Source organism: Passer montanus, unplaced genomic scaffold (genome assembly GCF_014805655.1).
Source record: "Passer montanus isolate IOZ18808 unplaced genomic scaffold, ASM1480565v1 scaffold5, whole genome shotgun sequence".
Classification (NCBI taxonomy): domain Eukaryota; kingdom Metazoa; phylum Chordata; class Aves; order Passeriformes; family Passeridae; genus Passer; species Passer montanus.
In genome coordinates, this window is record NW_024369929.1 from 7,821,666 (window position 1) to 7,839,309 (window position 17,644).

General features: G+C 37.6%; 1 protein-coding gene across 3 annotated transcripts in view; it reads right to left on the reverse strand.

The window, feature by feature from the left end:
• Positions 1 to 951: 951 nt before the first annotated feature.
• The window catches only part of SECISBP2L (SECIS binding protein 2 like), a 28,279-nt gene continuing 11,586 nt past the window's right edge, over positions 952 to 17,644 (reverse strand). For all 3 annotated transcript variants that reach the window (XM_039723008.1, XM_039723007.1, XM_039723006.1), the window contains exons 7-18: positions 17,028 to 17,143; positions 15,102 to 15,233; positions 14,489 to 14,572; positions 13,504 to 13,671; positions 13,226 to 13,367; positions 11,451 to 11,620; positions 10,241 to 10,373; positions 8,874 to 9,036; positions 7,958 to 8,178; positions 7,161 to 7,315; positions 6,466 to 6,685; positions 952 to 5,517 (exon numbers count right to left, since the gene is read on the reverse strand). In XM_039723008.1, coding sequence (XP_039578942.1) covers positions 4,844 to 5,517; positions 6,466 to 6,685; positions 7,161 to 7,315; positions 7,958 to 8,178; positions 8,874 to 9,036; positions 10,241 to 10,373; positions 11,451 to 11,620; positions 13,226 to 13,367; positions 13,504 to 13,671; positions 14,489 to 14,572; positions 15,102 to 15,233; positions 17,028 to 17,143 — 2,378 coding nt within the window. In that variant the 3' untranslated portion in view covers positions 952 to 4,843. The remainder of the gene's footprint in view (positions 5,518 to 6,465; positions 6,686 to 7,160; positions 7,316 to 7,957; positions 8,179 to 8,873; positions 9,037 to 10,240; positions 10,374 to 11,450; positions 11,621 to 13,225; positions 13,368 to 13,503; positions 13,672 to 14,488; positions 14,573 to 15,101; positions 15,234 to 17,027; positions 17,144 to 17,644) is intronic.

Consider the following 17,644-nt stretch of genomic DNA (forward strand, 5'->3'; position numbering starts at 1 on the left):
GGCAAGGAAATTTGCTCAATGTTAGTGTTTCTCAAATGGCAAAGAAATGAAGAGGGAGGAAAAAAATTCAGTTTGTAAAGGCATAACGGTATAAAATTTTTGTCATTTCCACAGCACAGGTCACACTGTGCCACCCACTTGTACTTTCCAAAATCTGTATCAGGTTGAGAAGACAGAGGCTGAACCCAGACAAGAGAAGTAGTTGGTGGAGTAATTCTGACTGCAAGTCATAGAACCTCCAAAAGTGAGGTTTGTAACAGAAGCACTTCCACCAGAAGACAACTGCAACAGCAGAACTGAAACATGAAGTTAAGGTACATAAATAGAAACCTCCGAATTACAGGACAAAGCTTTATCCTTTTTGAACTGCTGTAGATATTTTCACACGTGGGAGCTGCAAAACCAGTTAATGACACTGTTACAGGTCACTGTTACTGACGTGGAGGTGGGAGAAGTTCAAGAGGGGACAGCATACAGGGAACTTCATGCTATTTTCCAAATGTGACTTCATGCATCACTCCACCAACAAGGACAGGTCAACTGAAGTTCTCATCCAGTAGAGTACAAGAGAAATCCCAGCTTTTGGAAGTACCTGTGCTCATTTCCTCTGAAGTAAAACATTATTTCCAACTCAATATTCTGGACCTGCTTCAGTCTCAGGGTCTCTGCAGAAGGGTGGGTTTCTCTAATATTTTTCTGGTCAGTGACACAGTGGGTGACAACAGAGGGCTAGGATCCATGTGAAAAGCCCTCTGCTAATCCTGCTTTTTGCTTCAGCCACTCCCCTGCCGTGCTGAGGGGCTCAGCTCTCTGCATGGGCTGTCACCACACAGCTCCTCCACCGTGTGGCCGCAGGGTGACACAGACCTGTCCCCACCTGCAGCGCCAGGGCAGCCCTTGCCAGGCAGCTCAGCATCCAAGAGCCGTGAACACAGCACTGTAATACAGCCATAAATTTCTACAATCATTTTTATTAGTTATGGAAGAATCCCCACTAGTATTTACATAGTGCAAAAAAGCTGTTATTACTCCAAAAAGTACGGTAGACAGAACAGTTATCCTTCATACAGCAAAAAAGAAATGGAACAAACCCCTTCATATTGTATTTTATAATGGTTTTTCTACTACTTTAACCTAAATATTACTATAAATTTTAAGACATTAAAGATTAAACAGCTTTTCTTATTAGAATCTATTTAAAAAGTAAATTATATGAACTATTGATGAACATTTAGAACGTGGGCTGTGCCAACTGAGTTTCTACTTTCAGCATTACCATTCATTGGTGAGGAAGTTTTGGGTTAGACATTCTCATGTTTCCTTGTGTGTGGCAGGGTGAACCCCCCGTTCCTGGTTTCTATGGCTTGTTTCTGCTGGGTTTTGTTCTGTTAACAAATTGCCATGTCTGATTTTTAAATGGCTGACACTGAAATCAACTGAACAGTTTCATTAGTTGGCACAACTTCACAAGAAATACTAAATGACAGTTTCAGCAACAGCAGCTTTTCAAACAATAATACTTTTTTTACATACATATTTAAAGTAACATTATTAAAATTTAAGCTTGTGTTAAAGAACTGGACAGAACCACATTGTGTAAGCTCCCACCCACCCATAAAGACACCTCTTAGCTTTACCAGAAGAACACCAACAAGTGCATTACTGAACATTTTCTATAATGAATTTTTAAAACACAGGTCAATACTCTCTGTCACTGTTTAGCTTCAATCCTACAACAGCCTGCACACAACTTAAGCAGATAAACAGGCCACCAATTTAAGCCAGTGGCACTAACACTCTAAAGTATGTGTGAGCAGGATCAGGGCCTTTGCCTTAATCAGACATTGCTACCTGGTCCAACTAAGGACTGAAGTTCTTCAGAATTTTTCCCCTTTACAGATTTATAATCCATGTTTTATTATTGACAGAGATACTTAAGAGTATTTATATAAATAGGTTGTATATATAGCCACCTCTATCAGTTTTAAAGATCCCTACCCCTACCACAGATACATTATTTTTGATTTTACCAGATAAAGTAAGTGGTGAAATCATTTCTATAAACAATGCCTTAAGAAAAGTAGATTTGTTTCCCGAGTAATTATTTTCACAACAAAAATATCTATACACCTATAACTACAGAAACATCTTTTCATGGGGACAGTAACAACCTGTATAAACTGCACACTTTTACACTGAAATAGAAATTCAACTACTTTTTAAAAAAATCATGGTATTGTAGAACATTTGTATGCTTTCTTCTTAAATTCTGCTGATAATAGAACCAAAATTACCACAGTGAGATACTCTCCTTAAGTGCTTCAAGTGGCAAGGAACTTCCCTAATTTCCGATGCAAATGGATCGCTCCCAAAGCAATTGCAATTTCATTCTTACAGTTATTGCTTATTCCCAGCTTATCAAAAAGGAAGCACTAAACCCAGTTTTCTTTACTCAGTTTCAGTTTGCTCCCCTAAGGGTAATCTGCCACATTTTAAAAAGAAACTAGTTCCTTATTTGCTGGCAAATTGAGAGATAATTATAAGTGCTGTACCACTTTCAAGAACTCTATTAAAGTTGTAGCAAAATTGCAGTTAAATAGTGGGCTGAATATTACAAGACTTCTTTGATAGAAATGTCAGAAAATTTTAAAATGACAGTCCAAGTTCAGAAAGACATATAAAAAGATGCGCCTCTGATGTTAATACTTCAAGATCAAAAGTTATTTGAATCACTGGCACTGAAAAAGCTAAAGGAGAAACTACAAACACCTTTGTTTTTTGATGTTCTGGCGAAGTTTTGCCCTCAGTGTATGCACTGATCTCACCTGTGCCGAGATGTGCTTACACATCCAAGGGCAAGTTTTGCCTGTCAGCAGTTCAAACACCTGTCATGTCCTAAAGCAAAAACTCTTCAAACATACAGACAGTAGAAATCTGCCATGGGGGCAGTGAAAGGTTTAACATTCAGGAGGCATCATTCCTTAGTCCTTGTTTTCCTGTGAAATAGGAAAGGCCTGTTCTAACACCTAGGAAGATTACACTAAGGAGCTAAGAACATGACAGAACAGCCAGTTGTCACAGCAGCTCTCTACACTGCTTATCTACATAGCATTTGCTATGCCTATAGCTATCAAAGCATTATTTACATAATACACAGTTTCTATTATTCTCATTAGCATCCAAAAACCCAGGGCTAGATGACTTCTAAACCTGGAGTCTTATTTTCCCAGTGCAACTTAAAACACCAGCATCACTACTATAAACATTGGTCCCATGTTCCTAAGTGTGGACTGAACACCCAACTCAGCTAATTTCAGTTTCCTGTGGTTTTCAGCCTACCCAGAGGCTTTTCATGCATTTTGATACAAGTAATCAAGAAAAACGAAGTGAAATTAAAAGAAACATGTTTGCTATGAAAGTGTTATTCACGTGAGTTACTCTTTGGCTACCCCTGTGGTGAAGCTCCTGCTGCTGGCAGTTTCAGTACATCCCTTGCCAACACCAAAGATGGAAAACAGACTCCTGACGTGCCAGGTTTAGGCACACACTCCATCCTCAGTCTGAAACAAATTCATCACCAGTTAATGCATTTCTCTTCAGTATTCAGGACAGAACATGGAACAGTTCTCTAGCAACAGCTATGTTCCAGGGAGGGCGTATTTTTGTTTCCTTTACCTCTGCACCACTGAAATACTTCCCCAAACTACAGGGCACTTCCTCATTTCCTGGAATAACTACTTTCTTCTCTATCTAGAGGTCAACTCCCAAAGCTGTTACAACTGCAAGAACAGACAAAGAGGTCAAGTTTTCAGCAGTAGTTCTCAAGATACATCCTGGCCAGGATGACAGCATGCAGGTGCAGAGATAGCCACCACATCATTCACACTTGCTGTTAAAGGATTATTCTTGCTTTTTGCAGTGTTATGCAGAATACAAAATGCAAAACAGCATTCCTGAGGTAAGTGACAGGAGAGAGAGGAAGTCATCAGTTTACTAAAAGCCCTGAATAGGGAGTATGGTTAATGAGTCACTTAGTGTGGTTTGGCAGACAGCAACTGCAGAGAGAATGGGGAATTTTTGTTTTCTTTCCTGTTTTGTTTGTTGGGGTTTTTTTTCTTTTTAATGCAATATTTCTACCTTGTAAAGAAAACCTGCAAAACATTAATTACATCCCTCTGGTTTAAAGTTTTTCTGGAATCAAAGTTATTATAGCTTATTGTAACCATTTCAGCTATCAGCAGCTTTTTAATGATGCATTCACCAACATCAACTAAAAAGCTGCATCTATCTTAGCATAAGAATCACACACAATTTCTCTACTGTTTAATTCTCATTAAGATTGCAAAGGGCTTTTTCTAGCTTTTCATGAAAGAGAATCAAAATTTTCATTTTACTTCTAGATAGAATTAGAAAGTCATGGCCAAATACACTGACAGGCCTAGTATAACACTATACCACCAACATGAATTGTTGGTACTTTGTCAGTGTTAATGTAGATTACCTGTTTGAAAATAAGCTTAAGAGTCACAAGTTCAAAGCATTTTTCTTAAAACTGGTCAGTTACAAGATGTTTCCTTTTACAAAACATCAAATGAATGCTTACTGACAACTTTTCCACACAGTTTCTAATCTGGGAAATCAATACTGATTAAGAGCTAAGATAGTTTTTAAATCAAAAAAGTAACAGACAGCTACAAAAATATTGTTGTGAATTAAATACAAGTATTAAATGTTTAACAGTGCAAAATGTTGAGATGAAGCATATGGAATAATGGCTGCAACTTTTACAACAGTTAGTTTTAATAATACAGTTTCTAAAAAGTTCCTGAGTTCCTGCTTATTTTTAGGGCATATAGATGGAATCTGTGTGTTCTTTATTCAAAGAACTGCAGATGGTGGGTTTATGTTGAGTGTTACTTGCGTGCTTATCATTTGTCCATTCCTCCCCGTCAGTGATGGGCTCAGCCTGCTCCGAGGTCTCCATTTCTTCCTCTTCACTTTGTTCAGCGTTGTCTTCTTCAGCACCACTAAGGGTCTTCCCGAGCTGCAGCGTCTCCATAGTTCTCTGGGTCTCTGAAACCCAAGACTCAATTCTGCTATTAAGTTGAACTTCTACAGAAATTGGTTCATGGGCATAATCCTCATCATCGTCATCTTCCTCCTCCTCCTCCTCTTCCAGCATTCCTGGCACAAGAGTACTGGTGGTACTGGTCATGGAGGAATTCAAAAGATCTCGGCAGCTGCCATCCAGGGATCCTGTTTCTGTGCTCTGCTGTGAGGCCCACTCCAGATTGTCATCTGGTTTCACCTCATCTTTGTCACCTGCGGTGGATTTTCCGTGATTTGTTGCTGAGGTAGTGCCAGTTGTAGCCAGAGGTGGTTGTTTACTAAGAGTGGTTTTTTCCATTTGGCCATTACCAGCTTTTTCTGGTACTGCAGCCTTGCACATGGATTCTCTCTCATTTTCAGAGGTCTCTAACCCATCAGATGTTTCCACCATATTTCTCCAGTTTGTTTCTACAAATTTTGAAAGAAGTTGAAGTAGGAAACATTAATTCCTTGTACATAAAAATACTTCTCCCGAGCATGCAACAATAGCCTAAACAGCAAAATGAGCTAATATTCTATGCTTTCTAGAAAAATTTCTACTAGAAAAAAAGGGGAAGAAGGGAAAAGGAGAGACAATGGAAAGAGCTGTGAATAACTTGGGGTTTTTTACAGTACCCTAAAGCAGACATTACAAAGTTGAGAGTTTGTGCCACTTGTTTCCTTTGTAAACACCAATTGTAGCACTAAGACTAGTCAAAGAGGTTACTCTCAAGTATAAATTAAAAGAAAACTGCCACCATCTTCAGTCATTCATTTAAGGATTTCTTATATAATATTTAACTCCTGAAACAAATTTAAGATACCACAAAAAAACTCACTAAAAAGACAGCATTCTCTTTAATTCACTCTCAGACCAAAAATAAAAGAGAAGGCTTTTGACTTCTAACAAGTAGTCTCCCTTTTATATTCTTTTTCATCTGGGCTTAAGCAGCTGGATAAATGAACTCGCCTTTGCTCACAGTAGAATCCCTCACTGCCATCTCAAGTTTTAATGTAAGCTACATTAAAAATGTCCTATCTTCAGAGACCTCATATTTTAGTTCCTGCTGTCAGCAGATCTTCCTCAGTCACATGATCAATTCTGTGCTATCAGTTTTAAAACAGTTCAATAAAACTGGAGAAGCCACCTCCACTGATGTTAGATACCTATAACACTTCTGAGGATTAGAAATTATTTTCTGTATTTTTTCAGGAAAAATTACTTATGAAATTAACTGAAAACTAACTGATCTTTTCTTACCCCTGGATATTGTAGAATACTGTGAATCAGGAAGGATTGGGTCTTTAGCTACATTTCACAACAAACATCTGGAAAACCTCAGCTTCTATTTCCAAAGGTAACTTTAAGCTACTTACCATATTCTTTCTCATTGACCTCAGATATGGGTTCAGAAATAACACTACAGAATGAGATAGCACTTGCTGCAGAAGGGTTACGAGAATGACCCATGTGGTGTGGGGCCTTCTTGACATTCTTCAAGGCTTCTTCTGCCTGTTCCTGCTCCATTGCAGCCACCATGTCCCTGTAGGCTTTCCTGGCCTCTTCAGTTAGGGATACCAGCTTATTAAACAGATCCTAAGTACAAAGGAAGTTTTATCAGCAGTAATTCTTACTAATAGTTTTCACTTTACCTCACTCCTTTCAGTCCAAGGTACACCTCATATCAGCCTCAAGATTAACACCAAATACCTCAACTTCAATGAAGAATTATTTCTTCTCTGTATTTAATAATAAAAAACACCACTCCAGGTTTATGCAAGTTTGAGGAGATGGACATACTTTAGGATACTGTTTTTCATACATTCTTAAGCTTTCCAGAGAATTTCAGGTTACAGTTTAAGTCTGTTTAAAATCTACAATGAGATGTTGTGACCAAAGTGTTTCAGCACAGTCTCTCAGTACCATAAAACTGAACTTCAAAGAAAAGACACCATAGTATAGATGAGGTCAGGGCTATTATCCAGGGTGTATTAGGTGTGCTCCAACGCCAAACCAATTCTTTACTACATAATTGTTTACTCCAGCCACTTCTGTGGTTGGAGTTACTCACCTCAGCACCTGAGTAGTTGAAGATACCCACAACACTGACAGGAACCAGCTTGTTCACACAGCGGCCGAGAGCCTTGCGGCCCAGAGCAAAGACAAATGGAATTTCTTGTTCCCGTGCCATGGCTATTACATTATAGAGAGCCTCATCTAGTCCACCTTGAGGAAAGCAATTTTAAATAGATATGTAGTCACTTGAAGTCATCATATGGCATGATATAACTCTCTAATCCACTTGAACTGCAATTAGCCAGTAAAACTTCAATACAGACATCAGCAGCTCCTATGTCCCAGAGGATAACATGCAATTCATTTCAAGGGTAGTGAATGAGTACAGATGAAGGTGATATTCTGTATTCTTTATTAGTCCTGCACACAAACCAGAGCTTCACAGGTCTTTTCTTAAGCAGAGCTTTGCTATTCTCCCATCTCAGGAAGCCTCTGGTTGTGGCAAAATGCTTTAGTTGGCAACTAACAATTCACATTCCTCTTAAGGAATCTACCTAAAAAGCACCCAGAGCTCAGGACTCTCTGGAAGGTGTATTGAACACAGAATCAAGCAATACACAGTAAATTTTAATTCTACAATATCTATTTTTCTTTAAGCTTTTCACCCTCATGAAAAGAGTTTCTTCCAGAATGGAGCAGAAAAGAATAAATGTGGAATGGCAATTACCCAGTTGGAGTCTGGGATGTTACATCACACATAATAAACGCTTCTAACCTCGCTAATTAACACATTTAATCAGCACAAGAAAACTGGAGAGAGCCAAGTGCACCACTTGTTTTTATCATTTATACCTTTTGACTGAATTTTTTCACAGTTGGGGGATATGATTACACACTTGATCTTGTTTAGTTTCATGTGTTTTGTAACCTCACGTAACCCCATAACGAGTCTCCTCCTCGCTTTAGCTCTCGTGGGATCCTTTTGGTAAATCCGTTCCTGGAAGCTGACAAGCTCTTGCAATAGCAGAGTCACGCACTCATCTATTTCTTTACTTAGAACTTGGTTACAGTATCTGTCAATTCAAACAACATTGACAAGTGTCAGCATTGCTACTTCACAAATATTAACATAACCAATGTTTCACACAGCCTTTTTGCAAATGAAAATAATTTTACTTCCTCAGAATAGTTATTTAACTTTTACTAAAGTCATTAAAAGGATTTAGAAATCAGACTGCAAATAAAGTTAAAACACATCCATAAAACATTTGTATTTGTAGTAATATCCCTTACTTCAAAAAGCCAATAAAAATAATATTAAAAATACAAATACTGCAGTAAGTGCTGCAAGCAATTTTCTTCTACTAATTTAGTACATTACAAAGATACATTAATAAAAAAGCCCTAACACATTAAGAAGTACTATTACAGTATTTTAAGCATTCCTAAGTATTCCTTCCTTTCCCATTCAAAGCATACACAGCCTTCCTTCAAAAAATATTTTTCAGAGCAGACTCCCACCTTGCTTATTTGCTGTGGCAATGAAAGAAAGTCTCAAGTGAGTGTTTGTTCATATATACACACGTTTGTGTGCAAACACAAGCGATGCATTTGGAGGGAAAAAAAGAAAATACTTGCAGAACCTTCTATTTCTGAAAGGGAAGCTTATGCTCATTAAGCTCTTAAGTCTACTAAATCTACCCACACTTGAAACACAAGGGTGACTGAAGTGCAAGCCGTGAATTTTTCATAATAAAGCAAAACTCACTCTCTGAATCTCTTGCTGTGAATTTTGGTTATTGCAGAAGATGCCATTGGACTGCCTATCCCAGAACTAGCAGGTGAACCCTGTGACACTGGGGTCATGCAGTATGGAGAATTCTGACTTGCTGGAGAAAGTGAAGTGTCACTAGGCATACTCAGACCAGTTTCTGAAAGGCAATTTTTAAACATTACAAAATACAAATACATTTTTAATGCAAAAGAAACAGAACCACACATTGTATTATTGCTCCCTTACTATGTCCAAATTCCATTTTGAAAACACTAAGCATGATTCTTCCCTCCCCTTCTGGAGGGGTAGGGGAAAGGGGAGAAAACAAACTGAACCCACATCCACTACTCACAGCACAGACTGGATAAATAAGCAATATTTGAATATCTTGAGCTTACTTTGGGAAATTAATAAACCAGAAGAAAAAGCCTGTGTAAATGTCATTACTTCTTCCAATAATTCCTTACTATATATATATATATATATATTTAAAAAAAACAAATTCCATTTTGAAAACACTAAGCATGATTCTTCCCTCCCCTTCTGAACCCACATCCACCACTCACAGCACACACTGGACAAATAAGCAATATTTGAATATCTCGAGCTTACTTTGGGAAATTAATAAAACAGAAGGGAAAGCCTGTGTAAATGTCATTACTTCTTCCAATAATTCCTTACTATATATATATATATATATTTAAAAAAAAACTCAACTAACTTGTTCCTAGAATGTCTAGGATTTTCCCACTCTAGACAGACAGGTCATTCAGAAGAAAACGTTATGAAGCAGTACATGCAGAATCCTGACAGACACCTCTTTCTCCCACTTCCACTGGCCCAAACAAGTTGAAGACATTGAAAATTCTCTGGAGTTTCTCAGTTGTTCAGGGCTGCTGCTGCAAACTGACAACTCAGAAATTGCAGCTGATTGACATGTTCAACAAACTGGAAAACGCTATTTACAGTTTGCAACTTCTACATCTGGAAAACTTTCAGTATATTCATAATTAAGAAGTACTGTGATCAACATAGCATGGTTGGCAAGAGTCACATTTTGCTTCCTTATCAAAAATATTATCAACTCTGACATATGGTGGGAACATCCACTTCAGATGATAATCAAAATGCTGTATGGAGATCATGTACTGAGAACCCACAGTGTATTGAGCCTTCCACAACTGAGGGACAGACAAAGCATTTTAGAAGAGGGTTTAAATTGCTAGTATTTCATAAAGTCAAAAAAGCTAAGAGATAACATCTATCAATTGTGTGGCATAAGAAGAGAAATACAAAATATGAAAATAAGCAGATTAGTACAGCTCAGGGGGAGTGATGGGCATCTCAAGACAGAGACCAACCTTCCTGAGAGGCCAGCTCCTGAGACTGGTCAGCAGTCAAGTTTAAATGAGCCTCCTTCTGTTCATCAGAACCCAGAAGGCTGTGGTCAGCTGATAAACGGCCTTTCTTCTCTTCTCTCTCTTTCAAGATAATCTAGAAACAAAACCAACAGCTGTCAGCATCTGAAAATTAAATATACTTGTAAATAAAACCATCCCTTTCACTGAACATAACACAAAGTTAAGCAATTTGTTTTGAACCTTCCTATCATGCCCGGATAGAAACCCTGGAAATCATTTCAGTTTCCTCTTTGATCATAAGGAGTATTTCACTGCAGCATTTTATGGATGGCATATTCAATACTCACACACTTCTACATAAACAGTACTTTCAACAGTTTAAGTACTTTCACAACTTCCTTTCTGATACATAACATTCACTTATTAACAATTCCTCATCCCCATGCCTGTAAAAGACTACCTTATGCAGGCATACTGGTCATCTTTATGAGCACCTCAATAAAGACAACCCTTTCTATAAAAGAAAGTGCAAAGGTACGTAGCCATGGATATACTGGTATTACTATAATTTTTAATAGCAACAACATAAAAGCCTTGGCAATAAAGAGTTTAGAAAACTTTTCTGAACAGGTGAATTCCTCTAACTCAGATCACAGGCAGGTCAGAAAAAGGCCTGCATTTTTAGGGCTCACTTTCTAATATTTTACCTTCTGATCTCCACATATGCTTTCTGCACATACCTAATTTATGACTGCATGAATATATATATATATAAAAGCAATTATTTCCAAGCTTACTCAAAAATTTTGGGTTTGCTTCAAGTTCTTTACCCATCTCTATAAAAAGGAGTAAGAAAAACTAAGGTTAGCATACTAAATTGCACTACAAACTAGGAATCAGCCACATGAAAAAACTATGGAAGCTTTTCCATGTGTCCTACTGCCTGCAGTTAAAAAAAGAAAACACCCTTGCAATCTGTATGGAGATATATTTTTATTAACTTCATCTGATTATGTGGATATAAAAGTTATGCTATATGTCTAGATCCAAAGGAGAGGGCATCAGATTAGCAGAACTAGAGGCAGAAGCTCATAATTCCCTTGCCCTGTGCTCATGACAACTAGTGCTCAACTAAGAAAATAACAGGTTTTTTTAATATTTTTTTGAAGTATGAGTGTGTGTCCAAACACTCCAAGGTTGGCACGTTTACCTTTTTAAGTGCTGTAGGGCGTTTCAGTTTTGCAATCTCTCTCTCTTTCCCTCTTTTCACTTTTGGGGCAGTTGAATCCAAAGGATTAAGGCAACCCATAGAGGGCTGTCCCTTTGCTAAGGACTTTCTGCTGGCAGATTCTTTGGTATGGAAGGGAGCAGCACTGCCAACTAAATACAAGATAGATATTAGTTTCACCAAAAGACATGTCAGCCTTATTTCAACACTGTTTTCAGAATTTCCACTGATGAATTCTCTAAGTAGATTTTCCTTCCTTGGAAAAAAGGCAGTTCATAATGACAGGAAAATTACATCATCAGACATTGTTGCTTCCAGATGGTTTTAAGCTTTCTTCAACTTAGCCTCATGTTTTGGGAAACTGTGGATTCCAGGAATTATTTTAATAAATGGTAAGGGGTCTCTCTCAAAAGACTACATGCAGCTTTATTAGGTAGATGACTATGGTAAGATAAATTGCAAATATTTATCCAAACGTTGATTTTCAGTTGTTAAAGACTTGAATAGTTGACAGGACAAAACAGATGAGAGAGAGCAGCATGTAGTTAAGTGGATCTTTTGCCAGGAAGAATAAAACAAGTGCTGTCTCCAATGGAAATGCCAAGAGTTCTTTGCTGAGCTTTGTTTGATACAACCTTGCCAACTTGAATTAATGTTTGAACACTGCTGAAACTCAAAGCAGGTAAAGGAACCAACACACCAGAAAGAAAATGGTAACTATGTGCATAATGATGGACTCCAGGCTACACACGAGAGCTTAGGAATCAGATTGGCAGGGTTATAATAAGTAATTACAAAAATGTCAATTCTGCATTTGGCAGCAAGTATTAAAAAAGGTAATTTAATGTTGTGTTGATACAGACATAGCAAAAAAGCATAACTAAACCACTGTATACAATAATGATGGAACTATAGCCTGATCTGTGCTGGTCTGATCTTATTTTTAAAAGGATACGGTAGAACTACACAAAGGTACAGAAAAAGAAATATGGATTCTCAGAAAAGATTCTTCCAGAGTTAAATAACTAAACAGACTAGGACTCTTCAGAGACCTCACAGACATCTAAGAATCAGAAGAGGAAAGAAGGGAATAACTGCTCAGTCTTTGCAATACAAAGGCTGTGAAAGCTAACAAAATTTTGAGTTGCACCACAAAAAAGCCCAATACTGATCTCCATCCCCAAAAAACACAGCAGAAAGAAAAGTTTCTCTACACAGGATGTAGTAAGGTTACAATTCCTTGCCACAGGACATTATAGATGGTAAAAGCATATGGTAGAAACAACAGACAGTTTAAGAAACATTTGATTTGAGTAAGCCTTGGGTCTGAGACCTTGAACTATAAACAGCAGAAATGGGAAGAACACCCTAGTGACATATCCCCAACCATATCACAGTCAAAGGCATCCTCTCTTTCATAGAGTATTTCATAACATCCTTAGTAGAGATGCTCCTTTCACATATTTATTTCAGCACTGAATTACTCTCAGGACACAACTGAGTTCTGAATAGCAGATCTTCTTAAAAGACATTAGGCTTCAGTTCTAGATGGATTTTCACCATTGTACTGCAGCTCAGAGGATGATAGCACAGGTAATTTATTGAGAAATGCATTAAAAATAATCTTCTCAGGTTTTTATCACGCTTATATTCAAAAACTAAAACTTGACAGAAACAAAAACATTTAAGATGCTCAGATAACCACATTCATGTTGGCACACAATGTATTTAGGCATTGCCAGGCACATTAGAAATACCTGTGTATGAGAGAGGCCTGGTGTTGGTGATCTGACGAGCCTTCATTGCTTGCTGCTGCTTTTCAAGAGCTGCTAACATGTCACCCAAATCTAACTGAACAGGGGTCTTGCTCTTCTTTCCAGCTGCTTTTGACAAAGCCTCCTGCAACAGGAACATCACATACAATAAATACAAAGAAATGGTGCCTGCAACATTATTTACAGAGGATTACTGCTATTAGGAGCAAGACTAATCCTCCTCTTGACCAAGTGCTGGGGGAGGGCAGGGTGCTACACACTTGAAGTTTTTTCTGTTCCATGCTTATCTCTGAATACTCTTGAGCTGTGGCAAGTGCTGCAGCCAAGGCCTTCTTCTTCTGACTTTTTGCACGCTTTGGTACAGAGGTTGTAATGGGAATTGGAGTTTGGACTATATTGATTGGAGAATTCTCTGGTAAGTCATCCAACTAGAATTTTAAACAAAATGCAAAAAACCCACAATTAAAAGACCTTTCTCTACAGACCACCAAGTATGAAGCATTTCAGAAATCAAATCACCCAAGGTTTTGATTACCAGTATGACATCCTAATTAATTACAGCTACACAACACAAGTTAATAAGCAAGTAAATAGAACTTATTTATATTTCATTTTTGTATGGGAAAGCTATTGTATTTAACCCCAGTGATGGCTTCTGAAGGTTTTACAATTTGATTACTAAATAAAGAATTTCCCCTCCCCAAGATTTCACATAGGATTTGATTTCCTGGAAAGCAGCCAAATAGATTAAGCAGTCTACAGGCACAGTTCTGCAACAAAATATTTAAGCAGATCACATACTAAAAACCACTACCTTTCCAACAACTGCTCCCACAGCCTTAAAGCTGTTTGAAAGTAAAGAAACTACAAAAACTGTAATTATTTTGAAAAATTGACATCTGCAGATTTAACAATTTTATGAGATGTCTGCATGAAGGATCATGATGCAGCAGTCCCAGCCTGGGACAGTCTGTGATACTGAGTGTCTGTGACATGTATCTTACAATCTCCTTAAAAGAGAACAATCCTGAAGTTGTTTTTGGTTTTGTTTTTTTTTTTTAAGATGAGTTTCCCTCACCACTTATTTTAATTAGCATTTTTTTAGCATCCAAGGCTGGTAACACAAACACCCCAAGATCATCACAATTACTGCAATATAAGTCTTGTACCAGAGATTCATTAAAAAATTACACAAATTGAATAGTCTCAAAAGACAATGCTTTGCAAAATAAAATAATTACTTACTACTTTGGGTGAAATCTTCTGCTGGATGCTACTACTTTTGCTGCTACCATTGTCGCTATTTAGCTCTGGAAATTCATCTTCATCCTAAACAATACAGAAGTTAAGATTAAAAAGGATGGAACTAAAGTCACCTGAAAAGCATCAACTGAAACTGCTTAAGGTAGAAAAACAAATTGAATCCCTAAGTCCCACATATGCTAGAAGGGATTATGTGACACTAATAGAAAACAATGAAGAATTAGAAAAGCATTTCTGTATCCAAATAGTATTTTTGAAGAAAAATTTTCTTTTTTACACCAAAATAAAAAATCCCTACAACTAGAGGGGATAAGCCAGCAAACACACCAATTTCTATTCACAAGTGAACAGAAAAAGCTACTTGAAGGCTGCTTATTTAATTTGTCAACCACAGTGTGCTAAATTACTACACTTTCCAAAACACCCAAATAGAACTCTCTTTCTGTACACGATGCAGGGATCATCTAATAAATTAGTGACCTTGACTGCACACCTCTTAGAGCCAGATGTTTTGTAACTTCCCATTGAGAACATCACTTATTCCACCCACAACTGGCACTGCTACTATGTGGAAAGAGTTTTCATACACCAGTACCTCAAAATACAGAGGCTCAGGACTTTGCTCTGCCCTGCTCGCCTGGCTCGTAGCTGAAGGTTTTTCGTGTCGTTTCTGCAAACTCTGCATTCTTTCTGAAGAAGTGCTGTGGTCTCTGCATCTGAAACCAGACTGAAAAACACATGTGTGATTGGCATTTTGTAATTTCAATATTTCAAGCTATGTACGTGCATGCACATAAAGCTTTCTCATCCCTGCTAATTAGCAACTAGGTACAGTTTTTAGAGGGTAAATTGTGCTTTGGCTTGGTTGTTTGTTTTTTTTTTTTTTTTTTGGGGGGGGGGCTTTCTGGTGTGTTTTTTTGGTTGTCTTTTTCTTTAAAGCCTGCAAAAAAATTCTATAGACAGTACCAGATTATTCCTCCCACTCAAGACAATCTTTAAATTTTTAACTTAAATAAGAAGGTTTCTTTTGGCCAAATATGAAGAAACTCAGGAGCTGCTGGTGACTGACAGCCATGAACCCTGAGGAACTGTCTGTAACCTTGATCACTCCAGAGAACTTTCTCCCACTACATAATTATTCTGCATGCAGTTACTGCCTTTTCAACATGTTTTTTTTATGACAATGCCCATGTACACAATTCTCTAAAGGCCAGAGACAGCAGCATAGTGGTATAAGCATTTTTCTGTTTATTATGTGACAGGCTGGTGGAAACCCATGTGTGAGTAGCTGGCAAAAACCAGTGCATGACTTGACTTTCATATTTATACTTACCTATTTGTCAAGAAAATTTCCTACAGACCTCATACCAATTTAGTTTCAACAGAAAATAGTTTCTAGGACAATTCTGCCTTGAGGTACAGTGAATTTGGCTGAGGCAACCTCATTTAAAACTTTCTGTGCCAGCTTTGTTTTTAAATATCTAAAAAACTGCCAGATTTAGAGTCTAAACTGTGACTGGATGAAAGAAAGTCTGGTTCTTCCTGCTCTCCCAATGCCATAAACTAACAATAGTGGCTTCCAAAGGCTCTGATTTGACAGCAGGTTATAAAAAGATTCAGAACTGCTACACTGCCAGATACAAGCATCCACAAACTTGCTATAATAAACCCACAGTTACCAAACAGGAGGATTTGAGACAATTTAACAATTCCATCTAAAAACCTAAACAGGCCAAGCTGGCTCACATATGTTTGCAAAAACAGGCATGTTTATACAAAGCTCCCACTTGGAGCTTAGATTTCTTGTCTGCAATAACAGCATTCACACAAAACCTACATTTAAACAAAGGCAAATGTTTCAGCTTTCTTTGTACCCCTCTGGATCACCTGCCCCAATAAAATCTCTCAAAATTAGGAAGGCCACCTTCTTTTTTCTCCTCTCATACTAATAAAAGAAATCCTGTCCCAACTGAAGGAAGTCTCACAGAAAGATATTCAAGCTTCAGCATAAAATAATTTTAAGCCATTAAGAAATAATCAAATTGGTATGCTAATGTAAATTTTAAGAAGTTTTGAAGACAACAGGACTGAGAACACAGGATTCTAGTTCACCAACACATCAAAATCTTTCTTTAGAAAGTTTGAGAATTTTTTTTCTTCTGAAGTGTGAATGGGTCAAAAACTGAACTAACTTTTTTACACCCACACTATCGTCATTTCACAGGTTGCTTTATATATGCAATGTTCTTGCTAGGTAGATACTGATAAAGCACAGGCTATAGGCAGAGAACTGTCAAGGACATTAAATTGTATATATATATATATACATGATATAGAGCTAACTTACAAAACACACCAGTTAGAAATGTGCAAATCAGCAACTAGACTTTAAGGTTAAGCTTCTATACTGTTTTCATTAAATAGTTTTTGTATGTTAATTTTATAATTCCCTCCAAATTCCTTATTTTCCCATATTATAAAAAGCCCCAAATACTTCAACTGAGAACCACTGGCAGCATACCTGTGGATTATTTCTCTGCTCAGCTTGTCTTCCACCTCTAGAAAAGGTTGGAGTTTTTTCAATCCAAGGTTTTTTTTGAGTTGCTTGGGAATTTACATTAGTCCAACCTATACCAGCTGAAAGAGAAGTGCCATCTATGAAAAACTGAATTAGCATCCAGAACACATCATAATGATTCATATGCCACCAGAGCAAGGAACACAATGCTGATACAAATAAAGTTCTTGGAGAAAGTCTAATTCTCCTGTGACAACACTGACTTCCGTAGCTATTCTCAGATGTTGGCAGTTACCTTTATGGAACATTCAAGCTGCCAAGAATTGATCACCACAAAGCATTGAGAAAGGAAATCTCAGATTCACATTCATACCAATTTCCATTCAGTCATAAAAAGCAGTCCCTGGCATTACCTACTACTACCAGACTAATCCAACTATTTGTCCATGGTATATGTAAAGCTTCTAAAAAAGCACTGATAGTGCTTCTGAAATGGAGATTGAGAACTCCTTGGGTCTATTACTACCCAGGTATGAACTGCAGCCCAAAAGGGTAAGGAAGCCTGAGGGCAAACTAAACAGGAGCACAGCTTTGTCTGAATGCTACCACTGGAGTCTCTA